General features: G+C 40.9%; 3 protein-coding genes across 4 annotated transcripts in view; 1 reads left to right on the top strand and 2 right to left on the bottom strand.

Annotated features, from left to right (window-relative positions):
- Positions 1 to 20176, bottom strand: part of LOC120835361 (receptor-type tyrosine-protein phosphatase gamma-like) — a 208674-nt gene that overhangs the window by 161271 nt on the left and 27227 nt on the right. The gene's annotated exons all lie outside the window — the stretch shown is intronic.
- LOC144388905 (uncharacterized) lies at positions 1963 to 4623 on the top strand. 2 transcript variants are annotated; one of them, XM_078091722.1, is made up of 6 exons: positions 1963 to 2612; positions 2729 to 2862; positions 3126 to 3273; positions 3369 to 3617; positions 3727 to 3997; positions 4305 to 4623. In XM_078091722.1, the coding sequence occupies exons 1-6, from the start codon at positions 2227 to 2229 to the stop codon at positions 4500 to 4502; spliced, it is 1386 nt and encodes a 461-aa protein (XP_077947848.1). In that variant the 5' UTR covers positions 1963 to 2226; the 3' UTR covers positions 4503 to 4623. The 2 variants fall into 2 exon arrangements, with proteins under 2 accessions (XP_077947848.1, XP_077947847.1); XM_078091721.1 differs by having other exon boundaries at positions 2089 to 2612; positions 3102 to 3273.
- On the bottom strand, positions 4503 to 9037 carry LOC144388904 (uncharacterized). Its single transcript, XM_078091720.1, has 12 exons — positions 8732 to 9037; positions 8260 to 8466; positions 7841 to 8079; positions 7647 to 7747; positions 7357 to 7526; positions 6820 to 7014; positions 6415 to 6501; positions 5825 to 6078; positions 5618 to 5743; positions 5244 to 5384; positions 4993 to 5101; positions 4503 to 4890 (listed from the first exon to the last, which is right to left on the bottom strand). The coding sequence occupies exons 1-12, from the start codon at positions 8862 to 8864 to the stop codon at positions 4679 to 4681; spliced, it is 1974 nt and encodes a 657-aa protein (XP_077947846.1). The 5' UTR covers positions 8865 to 9037; the 3' UTR covers positions 4503 to 4678.

The following is a 20176-nucleotide window of genomic DNA, read 5'->3' on the forward strand; positions in this document are numbered from 1 at the left end:
TAACTTTGCTCTGTTCACTGCTGTATCCATCATTACAGACACACTGTGGCACAGTACTGTTCAAAGCTCCACAACTTCATGTTCCAGTCTGCTGAATGGCTGTTGCTCCGACAGTGCCTGTTATATTGTTCTGATAACATTACTTTAAAGTAAAAGTAAAAGTTAGTAGTAAAAGCGTGCAATAATCTAGTTTTTAATCCGTTGTTGAAGTTTGCGTATAATGCGATTAATGACTGTTAATCACAGAACAATCATGTGATTAATCAAGTTCATTTTTACTCAGCACTGGTATACTGTATATCTGGGGTGCCCACACTTTTCGGCTTGTGAGCTACTTTTCAATTGAACAAGGACAAACACTGGATATTAAAAACAATGCGCGTCGCATCTGTCAGAGGCGAGTTGCTGTGGTTATTTACAAGACAGGCCAATATTGTTGTCTTTATTCACATTTTTTTATTTCTGTTGTTTATTTGCACATCTACTGTATGTACGATTGAGAGCAACGTGTAACTGGAGACCAGATATAATATATATATCCATGTGTAAATTAAAACTAGAAATGCTGAGATAAAAAATATTCATTCTATCAACACACACACACACAGTTTAAAGAAACTTATCCATAGTGATTACTCAGAGATCATTGATCATTTATCAGAAGCTTTAAGTTACCAAAACATGCAGTGAAATCATATATTTAGTTAAAATCTTGGAGAAACTGAATGCTATTACCACTATTACTATTACCTACACACAACAAGCCTTGTAATGATTTGGGGGGATTTCATGGTATCATTAACACGTAGACAATCCAAATGTCATTTTAAAAAGTGATTTGAGCTCCCGGAGTTATAAATACTACAAAAATAAAACTAGGAATTTGTAGGAAAAAGAAAACTCAAATATCCTTCCACCTGAGGAAAGGCACTGTTGCATGAAAAAACAAATTTTTCTTTTTCGCCACCGTTGATGTGCCTCCCTACGACACGGTTCCTGGACAAACCAGCGCCTCCTCGCAGCCAGACGGAGTGGTGGAAATCCATGAATATTATATCAATTAGACTTTTGGTGTTAACCTGCTCCCAGCAATTTGTGATAAGGTGTGGGAGTGGTGAGGTGAATCCAGCTAATAAATCACTGGAGCCGCTGGAGCCACCCCTTGGAACGACAAAATGTTCTTTTTTTTCTTTTAAATCTACCTGGCAAATGTATTTCTCCTGGGAGCAGCCCAATCTAATTATGGAGGGAGGTGAGGGGTGGTGGAAAGGAAGGTGGAACCATGTGTGAGTGAGTGGAAATCAGCACCCGCAATCTTTTGGCGTTTGTGAATCATAGGCTCAACATGGCATTTTTCTTCTTGTCCTCACACATTTCAAGACAGTGTTACAGAACTTCTGAGGGGACCAGCAAGATAAACAACCAAAGAAGTGCTCGTGGCCTCGACAGGCCCCAACGTCACCAAACCGTTCAATTCAAAAGTGTTGCAAGGATTTCAACACACTGGTGAATAAAATGGGCAAAGTGTTCTTATGTTTGAAATATTAGAAATTAAGACCAGCTTTCTCTGTTACATAATAACCAACATCAAGCATATCACATTTTTATCACTGCAGGGCATGGATATCCAAGGATGGATTTCCAGCTATTATTTGATTTGTCCTGAAATGTCCTTGAGTAGAAACTTTTTAAATTTAATTATAATTAAGTTCACAAATGGTCTGATGAAATTCTCCCCTGCCTCAGATGCCGAAGGCATATTTGACAAATTGGTTTTATTTACAAAATATAAAATTTGACACGTCAATACAAAACAAAACAATGGGTGGTAAAGAGTAAAAGAGAGTCTGCCATTAAAAAGCCTCTGAAAACGATCCTATGTTTAAGGCAAGCAGCTCGATAGATATGGAGGACTAAAAGTGCCACAATTAAATAAATAAATACACCATTAAATAATTACTTAAATGTGTCATTCATTAATTAAAATTGGAATTAAATAAATAAATGTGTCATTAAATGTGTCATTAATTAATTAAAATACCGATTCATTGTATGTAAAATGCATATATAACTATTTCACTATTTACATTTACATTTCATGATCCTGCGTTGCAGCGCTTCATGAATTACTTAAAACTGTCAAACTGACCCATCAAAGTCAGTGGGCGGGGCTAACGCGAATCTAGTCTGATCCATTGCTTTGGTCTGAAGTACCTGGATAGAAACATGGAGGATCTCCGTGAACTTTCCAGGGAGTTGGTGAGAGACATTTTAAACTTAGCAGGGGATGTAGAAGCAGGACCTGCTGAGTCCGAGCATGTAGCTAGTAAAGCAGAGGAACTTATTGAAGTTGTTGGAGTCATTTCCGCACTTTCTGACGAAGATATCGACCACAGAGTAATTACAAATCTAGAAGAAGTTGTCCACCGCTTCTCTGGTACCAGGGCGCATCAGGCCCAACACACACAGGGACCGGGGCGTTTGCCGTTTGACATACCGAGTGCAGTTCTGGAGCATCAAGTTCTTTGTGGAGTTCCCGCAGTTCAAATCGCAGCGATGTTCGGAGTGTCAAAGAGGACCATCAGGAGGTGCATGCAACAACACAGTTTAAGGTATTTACACTAAATTCATGAGGTTTCTGTTTATCAATTGCTGCTCTCATACACTCTGAAAGAATATGGCGTTTAAGGTAACATTACTTAATGTTGTGTTTTTTTTGTTTCTACAGAAAAACAGATCTCTATTCAGCTGTGAATGATGAGGAATTGGACCATATTGTAAGTGAAATTCACAGAAGTCATCCAAACACCGGCTACAAGCTAATGCGTGGTCACCTGAATGCAAGAGGTGTGCGTGTTCCAAGTGAGTATAATAATATGGGCATTATTTAAATGTATTTTTAATTCGGAGCTCTGCCCTTTTGAAAGGTGAAGGAAGCCCGCTTTTGGAAAGACATCGCCTCTGAGATGTAGAATGTGTATAATAGAAGAGAAACACACATTTCAGGACAGCTGACTTCTATCATCAGGATAGACATGTCCTGTGATTTTTAGCCTCCTGTTTAATAGAGGTGGAACAATATCTGACAGTAATATTCTCAGCTGTCCGGATGTTCCTCCCCTCAGTCTCAAGACTGCAAGAGTCTTTACGCAGAGTAGATGCAGAGGGAGTCTACATGAGACGTCTGAGGCTGCGTGTATTAAGGCGACGGCAGTATTTTGTGCCTGGCCCAAACTCTTTGTGGCATATAGATGGCCACCATAAGCTCATCAGGTCAGTGATATTAGCAGATAAACAATTCATCGTTCTAGATGTTTCATTACAATTGTTTCACAATAAAGTTGTATCTTTTCATGTCTTTGCAACAGGTGGAGATTTGTTGTCCACGGTGGGGTGGATGGATTCAGTCGTTTAGTGGTCTACCTGACTGTGGCTGGCAATAACAGAGCTCATACGGTCTTACAGAGCTTTATCGCCGCTGTTGAGCAGTATGGGCTGCCATCAAGGGTACGGTCTGATAAAGGGGGGGAGAATGCAGATGTAGCAGAATTCATGATCAGAAGCAGAGGTACCGACAGGAATTCACACATCACAGGCAGAAGTGTCCACAATCAGCGGTAAAGAAATATGTTTGGCAACTAGGCTCACACAACTAAAATACCAGTTGAATGTACTTTAGCATATGTCACATAAATTAACAATTTGACAATTTTATCCTAAACACAGAATAGAGAGGATGTGGAGAGATGTTTATGAACATGCCCTGGACCTCTTCCATCAGATCTTTACTTCATTGGAAGATCAGGGAACACTGAATCCAGACAATGAAGTCCATCTTTTCGCTCTGCACCGGATTTTCCTTCCACTGGTTCAGCAAAGCCTAGACTCTTTTCGAGATGCTTGGAACTTTCACGGTCTGAGAACTGAAAGGAATCAGTCACCACAGCAACTCTGGAGACGTTACAGAGAGCAAGGCCCTGAGGAGGATCCTACTGAGGTTAACAATCAACTTTAAACACGTTTCTAAAGTGTTTGCCCAAAAGGAATTATGGGAGGAAAAAAATTGTGCTAAATGTGGTACTTTAAATGGAACATTTACTATATTGTCTTTAAAATCTCCCAAGCTTTTAAAGATCAACCTGTGAGCTGTAGTTTCTACAGTGCATACTACAGCTGTATTATTTCACAAAACTTTAATAACTAACAATTTCTCACTGACTTGGTGACCAAAAATAACAATCTTGTGTTAGGACATGTCAAACTATTTTTAAGTACAAGTTTGATTATGCTTGTCATCTTTTCAGATTCCTGAAGAGTATGGGATCGACTGGAACGGACCTCACAGCCTTCATGGAGGCACTGTGTCAGTCCCCGAGGTTCAGCTGGCCCGTGAGCTCTCAGATGAAGAGGTTGCAATTTTGCCAGCTCCAGGAGTTTCTGTTACTGATGCGCTTAGACTATATGTAGAGACTGTGGAAGTGTTATCAAGAATCTTAGACTGATGTCCGACACGTTTTTATTTTTTGTGTTAGAACAAGCAGTCAAAAACTGAAAGTTTGCTTTCCTTTAAAAAATATATATATATATATATATATGCCGAATAAAAATAAAATAAAAAGTCAACTGCTGCAGTGTGTTAATCAGTTTTCAAAGACACTGAACTTGTGTCTGAAAATACTTAAACAAGCCCAAATCCAGTACTTTTTATAGCAGCGACAAGTGCTTTCTCAAAGTCCATGTAGATCTTGAAATGAGCTGGCAGCTTTAGTGTTTCAAAGCATGTGGAGGACGTAGGAAGGGTTCCCTCAGAAATCACCACTGTCAGTTCAGGAGGAAGCATCTCCCAGCCAACCCAGAATGTCAGCAGCTGGGCCAGGGTACCTGATGAAGCTAAAAGTCATACAATGGATTGAAGACATTTAGTTCAACTTTATTTGATCATATCTATCCATGAGACATAGAAGCATTTGTAAAGAGAAATTAGGTTTATACCCGTTTCAATGAACATCCTTAGAAAGCCAGTGATGCGGCAGGTGGTGTCCAAGTCAAAGTCTTCATCATCACTGTCCTCAACTGGCCATGTGATTTCTTCTAGGAGCATCTTAAAGAAAACAAATTGTAATTTTAAAAAGGGAGATGCAGATCACATTATTGGAAAATGGAAAAATAGCCAGCTCAGTCATGGAAAAAAGACGTAAAATTCATTAAGTTAAGTCACAAATATAACTAAATTACTGACTTACCTGGGGTGTGAACTGCATTTCAGCCATTTTGGGGAAAAGAAGTGGGACAACATCTGGCCTAGATGTCAGCAGGGGCCATACAATCACATCTTTCAGTCCCTTTCTCAACTGTTTAATTTGGCGCATGGTCCTCCCAACGACCTAAGAGACAGACAGACCCATATTACAGCAGAAATCCTTAACCCAAATTTGACAAAAGTTGGCACAGTAGAACAAAATGTTAATAAAAGCACAATAAAGTGTCTTATAAAAACCCATTAAAACTTGAGTACTTAAACTCTTGTGTTAACATTAACAAGCCAGGGTTCAGAATACATTCTATAATTTCAACAAGTACAGCAATGAGTTCTGTCACTTAACCAGCAGGAACTCACTGCATGGAGTAGAAGTTTATTATGTAGCCATCTCCGATTTGTTTTGGTGACTGCCGGAAGATCCCAAGACATGGAAAGATCTGAAACTGTGGCTTTCTGTTCCGGTGTAAGTTCTTCATGTTCAAGCTAGAATAAGGACCATACCATTTATTATATCTGCCCAAGCAATATTTTTTTACATGGCAAATTATCTTTTAGGTTACATACCAGTTCTATGATGCTCCTGATGTGCAGATCAGGACAGTCTTCAATAACAACAGTAGCCATTTCTGGGTCCCCATTGAGCAGTACATGAATTACAGCAGGACTTAATCCTGTAACATGGGGACCGTCATGCAGAAAAGTGTGGGCCAACATCCTTCCTGCAACCCGGAAGAGGTTGCTTTCAATAAGTGCCTCTGATGCTGCTGGAACAAGATGGTCAGGTTCACCCTCAAATAGCAGTGTTCGGCCCATTCCTCCTGTAAAGTACCAAGAGAGCAGGGAATAAAGTCACAACAACTAACCTCTTAAATACATAAAATTACATCATACTAGTGCAGTGTCCGTTGAAAATGTGCCTGTTTGGAACGGGCGATTACTTGGCCTGTGGTATTGCTGCTTGTAGAATTCACTTAAACAAAATTGTAGCCTACTCCAAAATGACTTACAGACCCCAAACCACTTCAAATGCAACCCCCCTGTATATCCTACTACTGACTTACTGATTTACCTGACACAAAACATTGCCCACCGGCCCTCTGCTAAACAGCACATATCTGCGTTCATCAACCACCAGAACGTGTGCGAGTACTTACCAAGATCTAGACTGAATCCAAACTGGAGTTTGGATATGATTGTTGTCATAAAGTACCGCATCACTCCCTCTCCGATAGCAAGATCACCTGAAATAAAATACTGATAATAACACAGTGGAAAAAAGTGGCAGACAAATACGGGTAACTTGATTAGCTAACATTTAACAAGCAAGGGAGAAAAATAGTCAAAATTATATTGGCTGTAATTTAGAACAGCATCCTTAATATTGATTATTCCAGATAAGAGTATATTGTGCACAATATTCACATACATAACATTTTTTATCAATTATATAATTTTGTGCATTCCATTCTCCCATTTTCCAATGGGACAATTCCATATATGCTACTTGAGTGGTATAAACTGTACTGATGTATTTATATTATAAACTTTATATTACTTACCAACCAGAGTACAATGAAGTGGACATGCCCATTCTTGCTGCTGTTTATAGAATAAGAGAAGCTCCCGTTCCCGGTCCTCTTCAGACTCCCTTACATCCATCTTCATTCTAAGCGGTTTCCCAGTTGCATGTTCCCTTAGCAGATTTTCTTTGAAAACTTTGGCAGCTTGAGTGGGTTCCTCAATAATCTTCCATTCTAAACAAACAACAACAAAGTTATCTATTCCAGAGACATATTGTGAGTTGGCATGTTACCTGCATATACAGATACCCTCTCACTCTACACAACAGGAGGAAAATTATGTTATTTCACTGATAAAACGCGGGACCCAATAGCTTAAAAATCTGTCACAACGCCGAGTTGACATAAAAACGGCATTCAACAAAAACTAAATATTAGAAAAATAAAAAAAACAGGTGCATGTTATTAATTGCCTGTAACTATTATCTTATCCAATTCTATATTAAAAGTGTTCGCTTTCTATTGACTTTTCAGTTACACACAATCTTATAGCAACACTATTGTGATGACACATACCACTGTCTGTTTCTTTGCGATCCAACTCCTCGTTGACCATCACTGCTGGAACTACTGCACTCTCAGCTGATGTTTCAGACCTCACTGGAACACTGTCACTGACTAGGGCTGTCTCACTATCATTTTCTTCCCTTTGGCCTCCCTCTTGTTCTCTTTCCTCCATGGGTGTCCTCGAAGTGAACAGAATCGAAATGGTCATACTGGCTTATTTGTGTGCACAACACTCCAAGAGGACATATTCCCAAAGAAAATGAATATGCTACCCTCGCATTGCTTTAGGAAGTACATACCCATTGCAGCTCAATCTGTGCAGCTTCATCTCTGAAAAGGGAACTTCCATCTGACAAGTGATGCAGGGGATGACTGGACCAGAGGCAGGACGTGAGCTCTCCTAACAACAAATGGCTTTTAATTAATGATTAAAAGTCACCAGTAATCTTTGTTTTGATTATGTATTAAACTAGGTCTCTGTAAATTTATGTACACAATCTAAGGGTAGATCCTGTTGAAGTGGACGTATGTAGATTGTAGCCTGCCCAATCATCGTCGATGGATCTTTCAGATAGGCAAGGGTGTATCCAGTGCTGGGACACTGAAGCAATGCAAGATTTCGACTGCGAGTAGATCCTAAAAGTTTTAGAAGTTCAAAGCCTCCCCCTTGTTGGAGCTTCGGAAACACTTCCATCAGTTTATTTGTTATAACCATGGGATCGTGGTCATTCCCTGGAGAAAAACAAAACAAAATCATAACTCACCTCACCTTAAATTAAGCAAATAAGCCTGTGATAACTATTATTCACAGTATTAAAATGAATTACGTTTGAGTCACTATACAATTAAATGCAAATAATTTCAATGAACACAATTTGTTTTGTTTTGGTAAATGCCTAGTTTCGCACTGACCTGAAAATGTTACTTTTTGCTCTCCAAGTCCTGAATGAGGAAGTTCAGCTTTAACCAGTACGCTTGGAATTTTATCCGCATTGTGGTCAGCCAAACAACAGACAGTATGTGTGTAGCTTCTTCGGCTAACTTGGACTTGTGCTGGTCGTCTCGTCATATTCCTTCTGGCTCCAATGTTGTATGGCGCAAAGAGCCTTGCTACCTCCGCTGCAACACAGAAAAACGTCACCGCTCAACGGTCACCAGTCAGCTAAAACAGTCTCTACTTCTATCTTGGGATGCTCAAACCAGCTAACACCATTAGCTAACTAGCGGGTTTTATGCTCCACCAATTAACAACGAACGTGTCGCGCACGAAACATCATAATACCACATACAAATACATTTTCGAGGCGATCTAATTTAACCCACACGTGTGTCCCGAATCATTAGTGAGTAGCACACCTGGCTAACATGAAATTACTTAGCTTACCTTGGACAGGTGTACGTGATTGAGCGGCCGGTATCTGCTGTGACTGAGCCGCCGGAGCCGTTGGACTTCTGCTCAGAGCTTCCTCAATCAAATTCGCTGCTTCTCTCAGCAGCTCCGGGCAACTTTTTGACATTTTGTCCTGCACCTCGCACGGCGTCTGCGTCCTTGGTCATTGGGGCTAGCAGGACCGCGTCATCTCCTTGATTTTTAGCCGTTGCAATGAAAGTTCTGTTTAACAGCGTATCCAAACCAACGTAGAGGTGAATAGCGTCACCCAGTGTATTGGAATGTGTTCAGTAGCTCTGCAGCTATCCATTATCTGGAATTGATTTGTCTTGACTTGATGCACAGGGTAACCAATCAGGCGTTATGTTCCGCCTACCAACTTTTGATGGGTCAGTTTGACAGTTTTAAGTAATTCATGAAGCGCTGCAACGCAGGATCATGAAATGTAAATGTAAATAGTGAAATAGTTATATATGCATTTTACATACAATGAATCGGTATTTTAATTAATTAATGACACATTTAATGACACATTTATTTATTTAATTCCAATTTTAATTAATGAATGACACATTTAAGTAATTATTTAATGGTGTATTTATTTATTTAATTGTGGCACTTTTAGTCCTCCATAGATAGAATGAGTTTTGTTGGCAAATTCAAGTAATTGACAAACTCATTCAAAAAAGGAGCTGACACCAAGACCAAGGCTGCCTTCCTGCCACCATGTGAGCACCTGGAGTTTGGTGTTTCCAATGTAATGGTAGAACGGTCTATAATATTCTATTATATACATTTCCACCAGCCGCCACTGAAGAATAGTATAGATACAAACACACAGTAACCACATCAGACTAGTATGACTCTCTGCTCAGGTGGGAATTACTTCACTGTATCTTTAGCAAAGAGCTGTTTGCTGCCATGCAGAAGCTCGGAGTGCTGCAGATAAAAGTATTTTAAGGTTATGCCCCTTCTTACGATGTCAACTAACAATCAGCTTTCTTATTTAGGTCACTGACAAGGCTAATCAATCCACTTATCTTAAGGTTGAACTGATATGATTTTTACATTACTGTGTCATGTCTCCATCTAAAGTTACGCAGCAATGTGCTCCAAATCGGATCAGATTGTCTTGCACACAGGAGCAATCTGGGGTGTAAACACTGATTCTATCAGGGGCTGATTTGGTGTTGTGTTCACACCTCCTTGACTCCACAGACAGCCCTGTGATGTCATAACATTCCATATAAGATGTTAACACGCCTGAGGGGAAAGGATGTAGAATCCCTTAGAAGAAAAACAAGCGCTGCAGCTCGTCAGCAACATAAAGAGCTCTGCTCTCAAATACCATGTATAATCAGATTCCGCCTTTTTGTTCTGAAGTTCTGAAATTGACATCTATGTGGTTCACTAGTGGGACAGTTAATGCATATTAAAGTATTTGTAGAGTTGAAAGGAGTTCGTCCTCCAGCACTCCGTCGTGTTAGACAGAAAAGGTAAAGCTAACTAGACAGTAGACTGACTTTCATCTCTCTCATGTTACAGTCTCAGGGAGTCTAGCCGAGTTCTTTCATGTAAACTCTGCCGACAGCGATTGTTGGTACCAGCGCCTTTATTCAATTATTCTAAACAATTTGCAACAAAACATACAAAACTACGTATGGTTTTATTTTACACTGATGCAGCCAAGATACACTTGTCTTTTGGTCCCACACGTTAGCATCAGAGACGAGTAAGACTGTCAGAGCTTAAATCTTTGTTCAACTTTGGGTAAGTGATCCTTCGTTTAAAGATGAATAAATCCTGACTTAAAGATATGTACATATATAGATATATCAGGGATGTCAAAGTTAACGCGTTAATCTATGTGATTATTGTGGCAGAGATGAATGTTAACGCAACTTTGCTTCTCCCTGTGTACGTTAACCCCTGACAGGAAAGTTCGATCAGAGAGGCCGAGCCGGTAGTTGAAGATGGAGAGAGCTTTTTGCATTGAAAGTACAACAGACAGAAGAACTGTGCAAAAAATTCCTCCAAGTCTCAAACGGACCATGATGCTAGCTGCCGGGCTAGTTCCATCTCAACATCCGCTCTACAGAGGACCACCACTGTGTCTTTGTATGTATTTGAAATCTGAATTGCAACAATGAAGCTGAAAATTATACTGAAACCCATGTAGACACTTAAACGTAGGCTTTATGTATTGTGTTATGTAAATACTTTCCAAAGGACAAACCATTTAAATTCAAACCACCCAAAGGCCTTTAGTCCATCATAAACAAACTAATCGTATCCACCAAACATCTAAAAAGCCCACCACAGTACTTTGTTTATTCAAGTAGGAACATGAAGTCCATCTGTTTATTGGTGTTTTCTATGTGTGGGAGAAATGACATTGCAGGCTAGTCGAGAAAATCAACAATTACTGAACAAAAGAATCCAACCATTTGCATAAGGTTCAACCCTGTCTTCATTAGTCCCGTTGCCTTTTTTGCACCCTCGGCTATATACATAAATAAATGGCCACCCAAACACCTCTCAGCTGCCATATCTTAATCTGTGCTGTCTGTGGAGAGATGAGAATGACATCAGATGACACACACATGCTCCCCCACCCCACCCTGACTCGCTGTAGGAGAGATAAAAATGAGGAGATGATGAATTTACTGGAGGAGTGTTTTGTCCCCTATTCTGTTCCCATCACTGTTGGCTGAACACAGGACAGGATGATAGATGTTCCAACCCTCCTCAACCCTCCACCCCTGATCCAACAATCCTGCCAGCGCTTAATGGTGCATTCCAATAAACCTACATTCAATCTACACATTACTGGTACAGCTCACTTATTGACCCGCTGGGTTATTACTTTCTAATGGAGTCGGTGCCAATCTCAAAGTTAAATTTGAGATGGAATCAATAAGCGTAGAATGAATGGCTCAGGAGTAAATTACTGTATGTCCTTAACCTCATCCGCTCATCCCTGCGACACTGAAAGAAAATACGAGGAACAAAAGAATAGATTAAAGATATAAAAATGACGGACGAAAGGCATTAGCAGCGTGCTGTTTTTATTTTCCCCAACTGACTGAGGGATTATCGGGATTTATCTCTGCATTATGACAGTTTAAACTGAGCCTAATTGTTCTTCTGTCCAAACATGTAATCTTTTGTGTGGCCCCTACATGGGAAGTGGCAGCTCCATTTGTCTTTATACTTCTGCTACTTCTGTCATTAAGACTAAACAGATAATTAAACAGAACACGGACAAATATCACAGCAAATGAATGCTTTACATGTAGAAACATTATAAAGATGAAAAGTACGCCTGGAATGATTTAATGGATGCATTTTCACGTATTATCCAAAGCAATGTGCTTGTCATTCACATACTGACACACAGGACCAGCCGCCATCAGGAGCAGTATCCTGCCCAAGGACACTTTGACATGTGGACGGGAGAGCAACGATAAGCCTTCTTGTTATCTCAGCCTTGCTTGCATTAGCGATGTCTCAGGGGAAATCTGTGTATGGGCTCTTGTTACAGAGGACGGTCTGTAGTGTTTGGACTGGCAGTGTGAGATAGCAGGAAGCTGCATGGTCACGTGACCTGCCAACATGTCGGGTTGTGCGTTCTTCAGAAGCTGGCCACACTGGACAGATTTGTATAACACTTGCTTGAGATCAGATCAGTCCATATGGAGCCTGGGTAATCCCATCTCCTGTGTTTGTGTCTGCATCATTTACAGCTAATCTGGTGTGTTATTCAAGATCATAATTTACAATGTCATTGAATATTAATTTAGACGTTGAGTCAGAGGAAAAAAGTGAAGAGTGATGGAGAGAATGGCAAGGGAAAGAGGAAAGAAGGTGTATGGTATAGGACTAGAACATTTAACAGTCTTTCCGCAAAACTCTCATTTGTCAGACCATTGTCCACTAACTCCAATGAATTCTTGATACCATAATCTGCTCCTCTTGGCAAAGGTTTCTACAATCGGACAGCACTATAGCGTTTAAAGAAGTGATTCCTTCTTTTTATGACATGACAGCTTCATGTCTAAATATATCAGACGACTTTGAGAGTGACGCTGGACTCGATTACTCCTCTAGAAAGGCGAATGTTAACTAGAAGGAGATATACCTTCAAACATTGCAAAAACATGAACAGTTACGGCGTTGAAGCAATTTAGAAGAATCCCCCCCCCCCGACCTCCCAATCGTCCAGTCCGTTCCCCCAACTACTACCACCCTGTCGGCTGCTACGCCCCCCTAGAGTTGTAAACCTTGGGGAAACCGTGCCATGGGGAAGTTGCTTTAGGCCTAGACTGCTGGGGGACTTCCTAGGACACACTGAGCTCTAATCCTCCCTCTCCTTCTGTAAGAATTCACGTTTTATTAATGAACATCACTAATTCAGCTTCTTCGTCTTTGTGCTTTCTCACCTCAAAGGTTTTTGGGGTTCTATCTAGACCATGTTCCTGCATCCGGACACCTGCTGCTGCCATCTTTGTTATTATTAGTAACAGTACTATTGCTGTCGTCATAACCCAACAATACTGACTTTGCTTCCTTCCTGAACTCGTTGAGCTTTCCCTGCGAACACAGATATCTGTGAAAGACGGTGACATCTGATGGAGGTTGTCCCTGCAGTGGTCCTGCCTTACACCTGGCCTGTACACCCAATATTTACTAACCAATACGTTGCGAGGGCAGAGTGAGGTGAGAGGGAGTCCAGGCTGAGAGATTGACAAATGAACGACTGGTTCTAGCATGGTTGATGAATAAATAGGACAGCTGTAACACACGCACAAATTAAGACATAACTCTAACCCTAATCAGCACTCGTTGTTCTAAATTGTGGTGCTTATGCCAGCATGTGTATATTTGTGTGTTTGCTTGTATGTTGACAGAGGTGTAAACCACAAACGGTGCTGATTAACAGGATGAAAAGACGCTCTCCATGATGCTGGATCTTTAATTAATGCCAAGCAGGCAATGCAACTTATTTGTAAACATACTCTCATAAAATGGAGTCTTGCTCTGTAAAACTGCAATGATTCAGGGATGGAAAAAAAAGGAGCTGAACTTCAAGGGCACGGAGAGACTTTAGCTTCAGAGCAAGTGGAGGAGGCAAACAACGAATCGACAAACACACAGCCAGAGGGGAAGTTAAAGCAAATCCCTCTCCTCCCGACTTGCGACCCCCATCCTGAAGTTGATCCGGGGTCAGCTTCAACCAAAAGCATTTGTCTCATGGCGCCGTGCTGGCTGACTCAGGCAACACGCCGGAGACCAACCCAGAATGGAGAAGAGGAGGAGCCTGAGACGACACAGTCAAATAATCTGGGTTTTCTGAAGATGGGTGGTAATAGTTGTTATCTTTGATATTGCTGTCAACATTGTAATTGGCTTTTCTATTATTTGCCTACAGAGTTGTGGTATGAGTTCAAATGGTCAAGGGGATTGGCCCCACAGGGCCCCATGAAGAGACGTAGAAGCAGGACAGCGAAAATGAGACACGGGTCACTACTGCCCCAAAACTGTCCTTCTTGGTGTGAAAGGGTTAGTACATTGGTGTGTGTGTATGTAAAGTAACTAAAGACGTCCATCAGCCCCCATATGAAATAAAGCAGAGGGCCATGAAACATAGAAGGCTCAATCCAGAAAGTACAGCCACTAGATTATTAAAAACCATCCCTTCCGTGATTTATATTATATAATTTAATATCTCATCATGTCCTCTAGCTCTATTCAGTAGATATGATGTTGGACAAAAAAAGTGTTCTAATGTAATCGTTTGAAGCAGAACGAGATAGATATGAGAGATGTTTTATGGCCTGTTTAACATACTTACACTGGCTCAAAGCAGCTTTTAATACATCATTAAAACTATTGATGTCATGACTTGGGGTCAGTTAAAATCACTTTTGGGCAGTGGAGAAAAAAAGTACTCCAGTCTTGAAACTCATGAGATTATTAGGCATTTATGTACTTCATTAGGTTTACTTTTAACTTAATATTATGCAATTTAAGCAGAGCTAAAAATAATAAACTGCCCCCTCATATTTCCCATCTATATGTAGTGTTGTCCATAGTTACTTGAATAATGAATAAAATTAACCTTTGTAAACTCAATAGCTAAAGGATTCATTAGCTGCAACCCTTCATTTTTTGATAGCAGTGTCCAGTGAAGTTCAGTATCAATACACCCGAGAGTTATGCAAATTAGGAAAAGATTAAGTTTAAGATGTCATGATCCAAATTGTAGGCGAAAAAAAAAAAATGCATCTGATCTTTGACACGCACAAAGACAAAAGCCTTTAAACTTTGAAAACATTCATTTATGCAAATAAATCCAGAGAAGAACGCAACGTAATTCAGTACCAGCTTACTCTTAATTGCAACTCTGCTCAATAAATTCAATATAATGGATTTTAAAGTTCCCCAATATGGACGCAGCTCAGTGAGATGCACACACACACACACACACACACACAACACTGCCTCGGTCTGCCTCTTTATTTTCCACCACACACGCTCACAGGCTCCATTCATTACGGCCCGTCTACCTGTGGTTCACAGCAGAGTGTGATGCCAGACGTTCTCTGTGGGTTCGGATCTATTTGTAGCCCTGTGGAGGTGGAGGTGGTCTCCACAGGCTAATTACTCCATTTAGTGTTTAGGTGTGCTCAAGTTCAGGTAGAGCCAAGTAATTATGTCGACAAAGACAGAGTCCGCCGCAGCTACAGTTAGTCCGAGTTAAAAAACAATAACCCCTCTTAAAAGATTCCCCTGCCGACGTTCAACAAAAAGGCGTCTCTGGGAGAAAGATCATCAGGCAAATGAAGAGAAAAAAAATGAAGCCAACGCTGCTTATCAAATGAAGAAATGTATACAGAAGGATTTGAATAGGTTGCCATAGTTTACTAGCCATGTGAGGGTGAAGATATTGTTGCCGCAGAGACTTCCATCTGATCACGATTCCAGAGATTTCCACAAATAAAACTGAAATCATAACTCGACGCAGGATCGTCTTGACTCCAGGTTTGAAAATGAATCCGGCTGCTGTGAGCAGTTCAGGACACCGGTGAACTGATGGAACCATGTGCAGCGCGACTTGACAGAAAAGGGCAAGATTTGATATTTAAGGAAATAACAAGAGAGCAGAGAACAAACGGCAGCAGTTCTAGTTCACTGACTGGGATCACGTGGTGAGATTATTACACCCCATCCATCATAGACCATGGTGATCAATGGGTGTGCTGGGGTTAAATCAAACGTGCTGAATTATGAGATGCTCACCCATCCTACCCTCGCAATGCAAACACACACATGCACTCTGAGCCTCAGCGTCCCCATTTCTCCTCAGCCTCGTCTCCTTCAGTGTTATCCAGCAGTGATCCTCACCGGAACCCTCCTCCTGTCCAAATGAGGAACGTGGGTTCAAGAACTCGCTTACTGCAACAACTGTTCCTCAGCTCTAGATTCACTGATTCGTATAAGTGGGACTTTTCAAGCTCAGAAACATTTTAGAAGACCACGCAAGCCAAAGCCGAACCATCGAGTATTTACTTCCTCCAATCGCACCGTTACATCAATCAAAGTCAAACCTCGATGAGGTAGGGGATTTGTAATCAAACTTTAAATTTGTCTTTCATGTCAGCTCAGGAAGTAATAATCACAGCCCGTATCTGTCTAGTAAGTGATAGATATACATAAATGCATGAAATTTTGATCTAACGCAGGCTTCTATTTACTGCCACATATTATGCAAATGAGAAATGCAAATGGTCATTAAAAACTGCCGAGCAGGCCACATTGTGCCACTGGCGCTTTCATGTCTAATCAAAGAGAGAAAAGCCAAGTTGCTATCAGTGAAATCAAAGCCTTTTCTGAAACACAATATAATCTTATATCTATCCCAATTATGGGATTCTTTTTCTTTCATAATAAAAACAACTGGAAGCTTGCTTCAAAGAAAAAGAAAATGGTAGAGGCTGTAAGTTAGTGTGTGTGTGTGTGTGTGTGATGCACAGGAACATAAGCAAACCAAATTGGAATGACAATGACGGACTGATGCCCCTGAATGCAGCAGGAACACCGTGAGACCTCCGGCATCTTCGGGCTCCGTCAAATTTTTTCCAAATCTAAAGAGATTCTGGCGTCTGTCAAGTTCCGTTACGATACCAAACTTTCAGTGGTGATAAATAAATTCAAATTTCCAAACAATTGTTAGAGAATAAACCATAGTTATGTGACCAGGAACAAAATGTGGAATATAACTAAAAAGTACCAACAGTAATTCAGTCAATGCAAACCATGAAAAATATCAAATGTTATTATTTGACTTTACTTTACTATGGTCATGTATAAGTTTTGAAGCATGAGGGTCAGGCTATGTTTTTGTCAACACCAGTAGTTTAAATGATTTATATTATATGCCAAATAGAGCTAAACAGCTCCTTGTTCACACCTCTTCAGATCATTTAATTCAAATTTCTCACCAAAACTATATTTCACAATGATTCCAACATGCGTTAACAGCATTTCTTTTTTTGAGTAAAGTCATTTTTTTGTGCTAAACCTCTTTACCAGGGACCTTACTAGTAAACATATGCCGCATTCTGCATTCTGCTGTTCCCTGAAGACAAATGGGGAAAAAGAAAACAGATTTTCTATATATGATAGCATTACATTAAAATAAAACTCTGCAAGACCCTTTTTTATACATCATAACATTTTGCGTGCAATACATTTAATTGCTGTTAATCACAGAAGATCATGTGATTATGCAAATAAATCCTAAGACCTTAGAAAAAGATTGGCAACTGATGTCCTGATAAAATATGTATCTACTAACAATTGATCGATAACAGTAGGCAGAGAAATGTTAATATACAACAATATGATGGTTAATCTGGGTAATTAATCCACAGGTTGTATGATGCAGAACCGCACGGAGGATCAATACGGATCACAATCGACAATAGTCTGTTTGTGTGTTAGCCAAAGGGTTTCGCTCCCCAGGACATTTATTTCCAACGTGCGCTACAACAAACTGAACCTAACTATTGGTGACTTCTCTTCACGCTCGTTTTTTTTCTTCTCTGTGGAACAGTATCGAACCCAGCGCTACAGCTGAGCGTCTCCCAGCTGTTCAGAGCTGACCGCCACACGGATCTGTGCGGTAAAACCAAGGGGGGAGGAACATGTTTTTACGTCAGCGGTAGCTGGTGCAGCGATGTGACAGTGGTCCTGCAGCACTGCTCTCCTGATCTGGAACATCCAGATATGAACTACAAATGAATTTACTCCCCTGGTGAGTTGGCTTCATACATGCAGGGCAACGTGCAGAAGGCACAGCGAGCACTCGCCCATTCACAGCGCCACCTGCCTATCAGAAACTAGCATTCACACGCACAGCAGCCACAGCTATAGGAGCAATTTGGGGGGTTAAGTCTCTTGCTCAAGGGCACAGCAGCACGTGGCTTAGCAGGGCCTGGGATCCGACTGTCTCTGATTGGAGGACGACAGTTGCTCCAGTGGCGTCTGGTAGCGACGGCGCTCCCGCTTCAAGTGTTTAAGTGCTCGTCTCCACCCACTTCCTCAGCTGACCCAAGGAGACGAGGTGAAGACTTCCAAAAACACTCAGGAGTCACCAGCAGCTTCTCTTCCACCGACAGCCTACACACATTTGTTAGTTGTTCGTGTTTTGGACAGAAGGGCCAACTGACTCATGAAAACTGGCTGAAGTTTCCAGAGTGGTGGGCGGTGAGCGTTTGACGTCTAAAGTCTTCAGAAATGTTCCTAACCTCTTTCCACGGTTGTTCTATTTGACCAACTTTGGACAATGGCCAGTGGACAAAAACTCCAGGACTGAAAACACAGCGTCAGACCTCTGTAAGTTACATCATAAACCGTGTTTTCTATGTTCTATATGCCAGTCCAGCCTGCAGAGAAGAGATTTTCCATGGGAGTAAAAAACTAAAATCTTTTTAAAGGAAATAAGTATTGCAGTGAAGTTACAGCATCATGGTCATTTCAAGCTAAATGTATTGTTCAACATTAGGTTTAAAATAAGTGTGAATTCAACCTTAAGACCTTGCTAAAGGTACCCAAGAAGCTTTGTTATCTAGTCCCAAGTAATTCTCAGCTGACGTGTACGGCTGGCAGATGTGTGGGATCAGACTGCTAGTTGGCACTCTGCAGCTCTGAACTGAGCCTTCAGGGAAAGAAGACATTACACATCAGACATTTCACTTTTGCTTTAATGTATTGACAGATACTCCTCCTCTCCCGTTTTTTTTCTCCCTGTTGAGAGGGTGATTCATTTTTTGTTTCTGTTCTGATGTTTGGGTTTCGGGACAGAGGATGTCACATGTCTACAGACTTCAGGTTGGACTGACGATTCCTGTGTCATTAAATAGCTTTGGGATTCCCTTCTGTCAAACTGTCCACATCTAATGCCTGTTAACAAAGGAATATTTTTGCATACTTGCATTGAATACAGCTGTGCATAGACTTCCTTTCACCATATTGAATATTTCCACACTTGTTTGCAAAAGGGGAAAACCCTAACAAGTAAATGGCTCGGGGTTCAGGACAGAACCCTGTTTAAATACAAGAGCCTGTAACTGTTTTTAGAATTGATCGCAAGGACATAACAATAGGACACAAAGACGTAGGGACAAAACAGCGTGATAAAAAGTCTGAGCTGAGCTTGAAGAATGGAATTTTAGTGGAGTTTAGTTCCAGCAGTTGAGTGCTGTGCAGCCTGAGCAGGAAGTCCAGGCGAGCTTTGACCGGCCCGTGTTGTTTTCTGTCAAAAGGAAAAGGTCTGTGCACTTTCTGTGAGTGTCGCCATATTGCTGATGTTTGTGCAGCTCCATGAAAACCCCTGAGGGCTGGATAAACTACTCTGGATATACTACTTTATGGCTGACATAACTTTTGTACAGCTTCACAGTATTTGCCCCTCGTCTCAAGATCATCGCTTGCTGTAAGTGCTACAGAATGATGTCACACTGCACAACACTAATATACCAGTATCATAATACTGTCATATCCACTTACCTCATGGATATAAAGTAGTGTTGCCTATATAGTCTGTTATCCTTTGGAGCATTGCAATGTTGGCTTACTACAGGTGCTATTGTGTTATGTGTGCGTTTCTGAGTCCATATCTTTACACTGTAATGTATATCAGCATGTAGCATTTACACAGATTGACACACATTGTTTTTTTTATCACCTTTGCCTGTGGTTATTTACCTTGTGCTGTCCATTGTGGCCAGTTTCTACAGTGTGAGTAGGGGTTACAGCGCTTCGTGGAACAATGTTTGTTCGTTGTCAGAAGTGTAACCCTTAACAAGCATCTCAAGACCTGGAGTTCCTGAAAGCTCAGAGCTCAGCCAGCCAGATGTGTAACGAAATGTAGGG

Source organism: Gasterosteus aculeatus, chromosome 17, assembly GCF_964276395.1.
Source record: "Gasterosteus aculeatus chromosome 17, fGasAcu3.hap1.1, whole genome shotgun sequence".
NCBI classification, from domain to species: Eukaryota; Metazoa; Chordata; class Actinopteri; order Perciformes; family Gasterosteidae; genus Gasterosteus; species Gasterosteus aculeatus.

Coding starts and splice junctions, on each gene's coding strand:
- LOC144388905 (XM_078091721.1), top strand. CDS start 2,227: ATGGAGGATCTCCGTGAACTTTCCAGGGAGTTGGTGAGAGACATTTTA. Junction 3,274..3,368: donor GGCCACCATAAGCTCATCAG/GTCAGTGATATT, acceptor TCTTTGCAACAG/GTGGAGATTTGTTGTCCACG. Junction 3,618..3,726: donor AGAAGTGTCCACAATCAGCG/GTAAAGAAATAT, acceptor TCCTAAACACAG/AATAGAGAGGATGTGGAGAG.
- LOC144388904 (XM_078091720.1), bottom strand. CDS start 8,864: ATGTCAAAAAGTTGCCCGGAGCTGCTGAGAGAAGCAGCGAATTTGATT. Junction 8,467..8,731: donor ATCACGTACACCTGTCCAAG/GTAAGCTAAGTA, acceptor TCTGTGTTGCAG/CGGAGGTAGCAAGGCTCTTT. Junction 4,891..4,992: donor AAGGATGTTCATTGAAACGG/GTATAAACCTAA, acceptor TATGACTTTTAG/CTTCATCAGGTACCCTGGCC.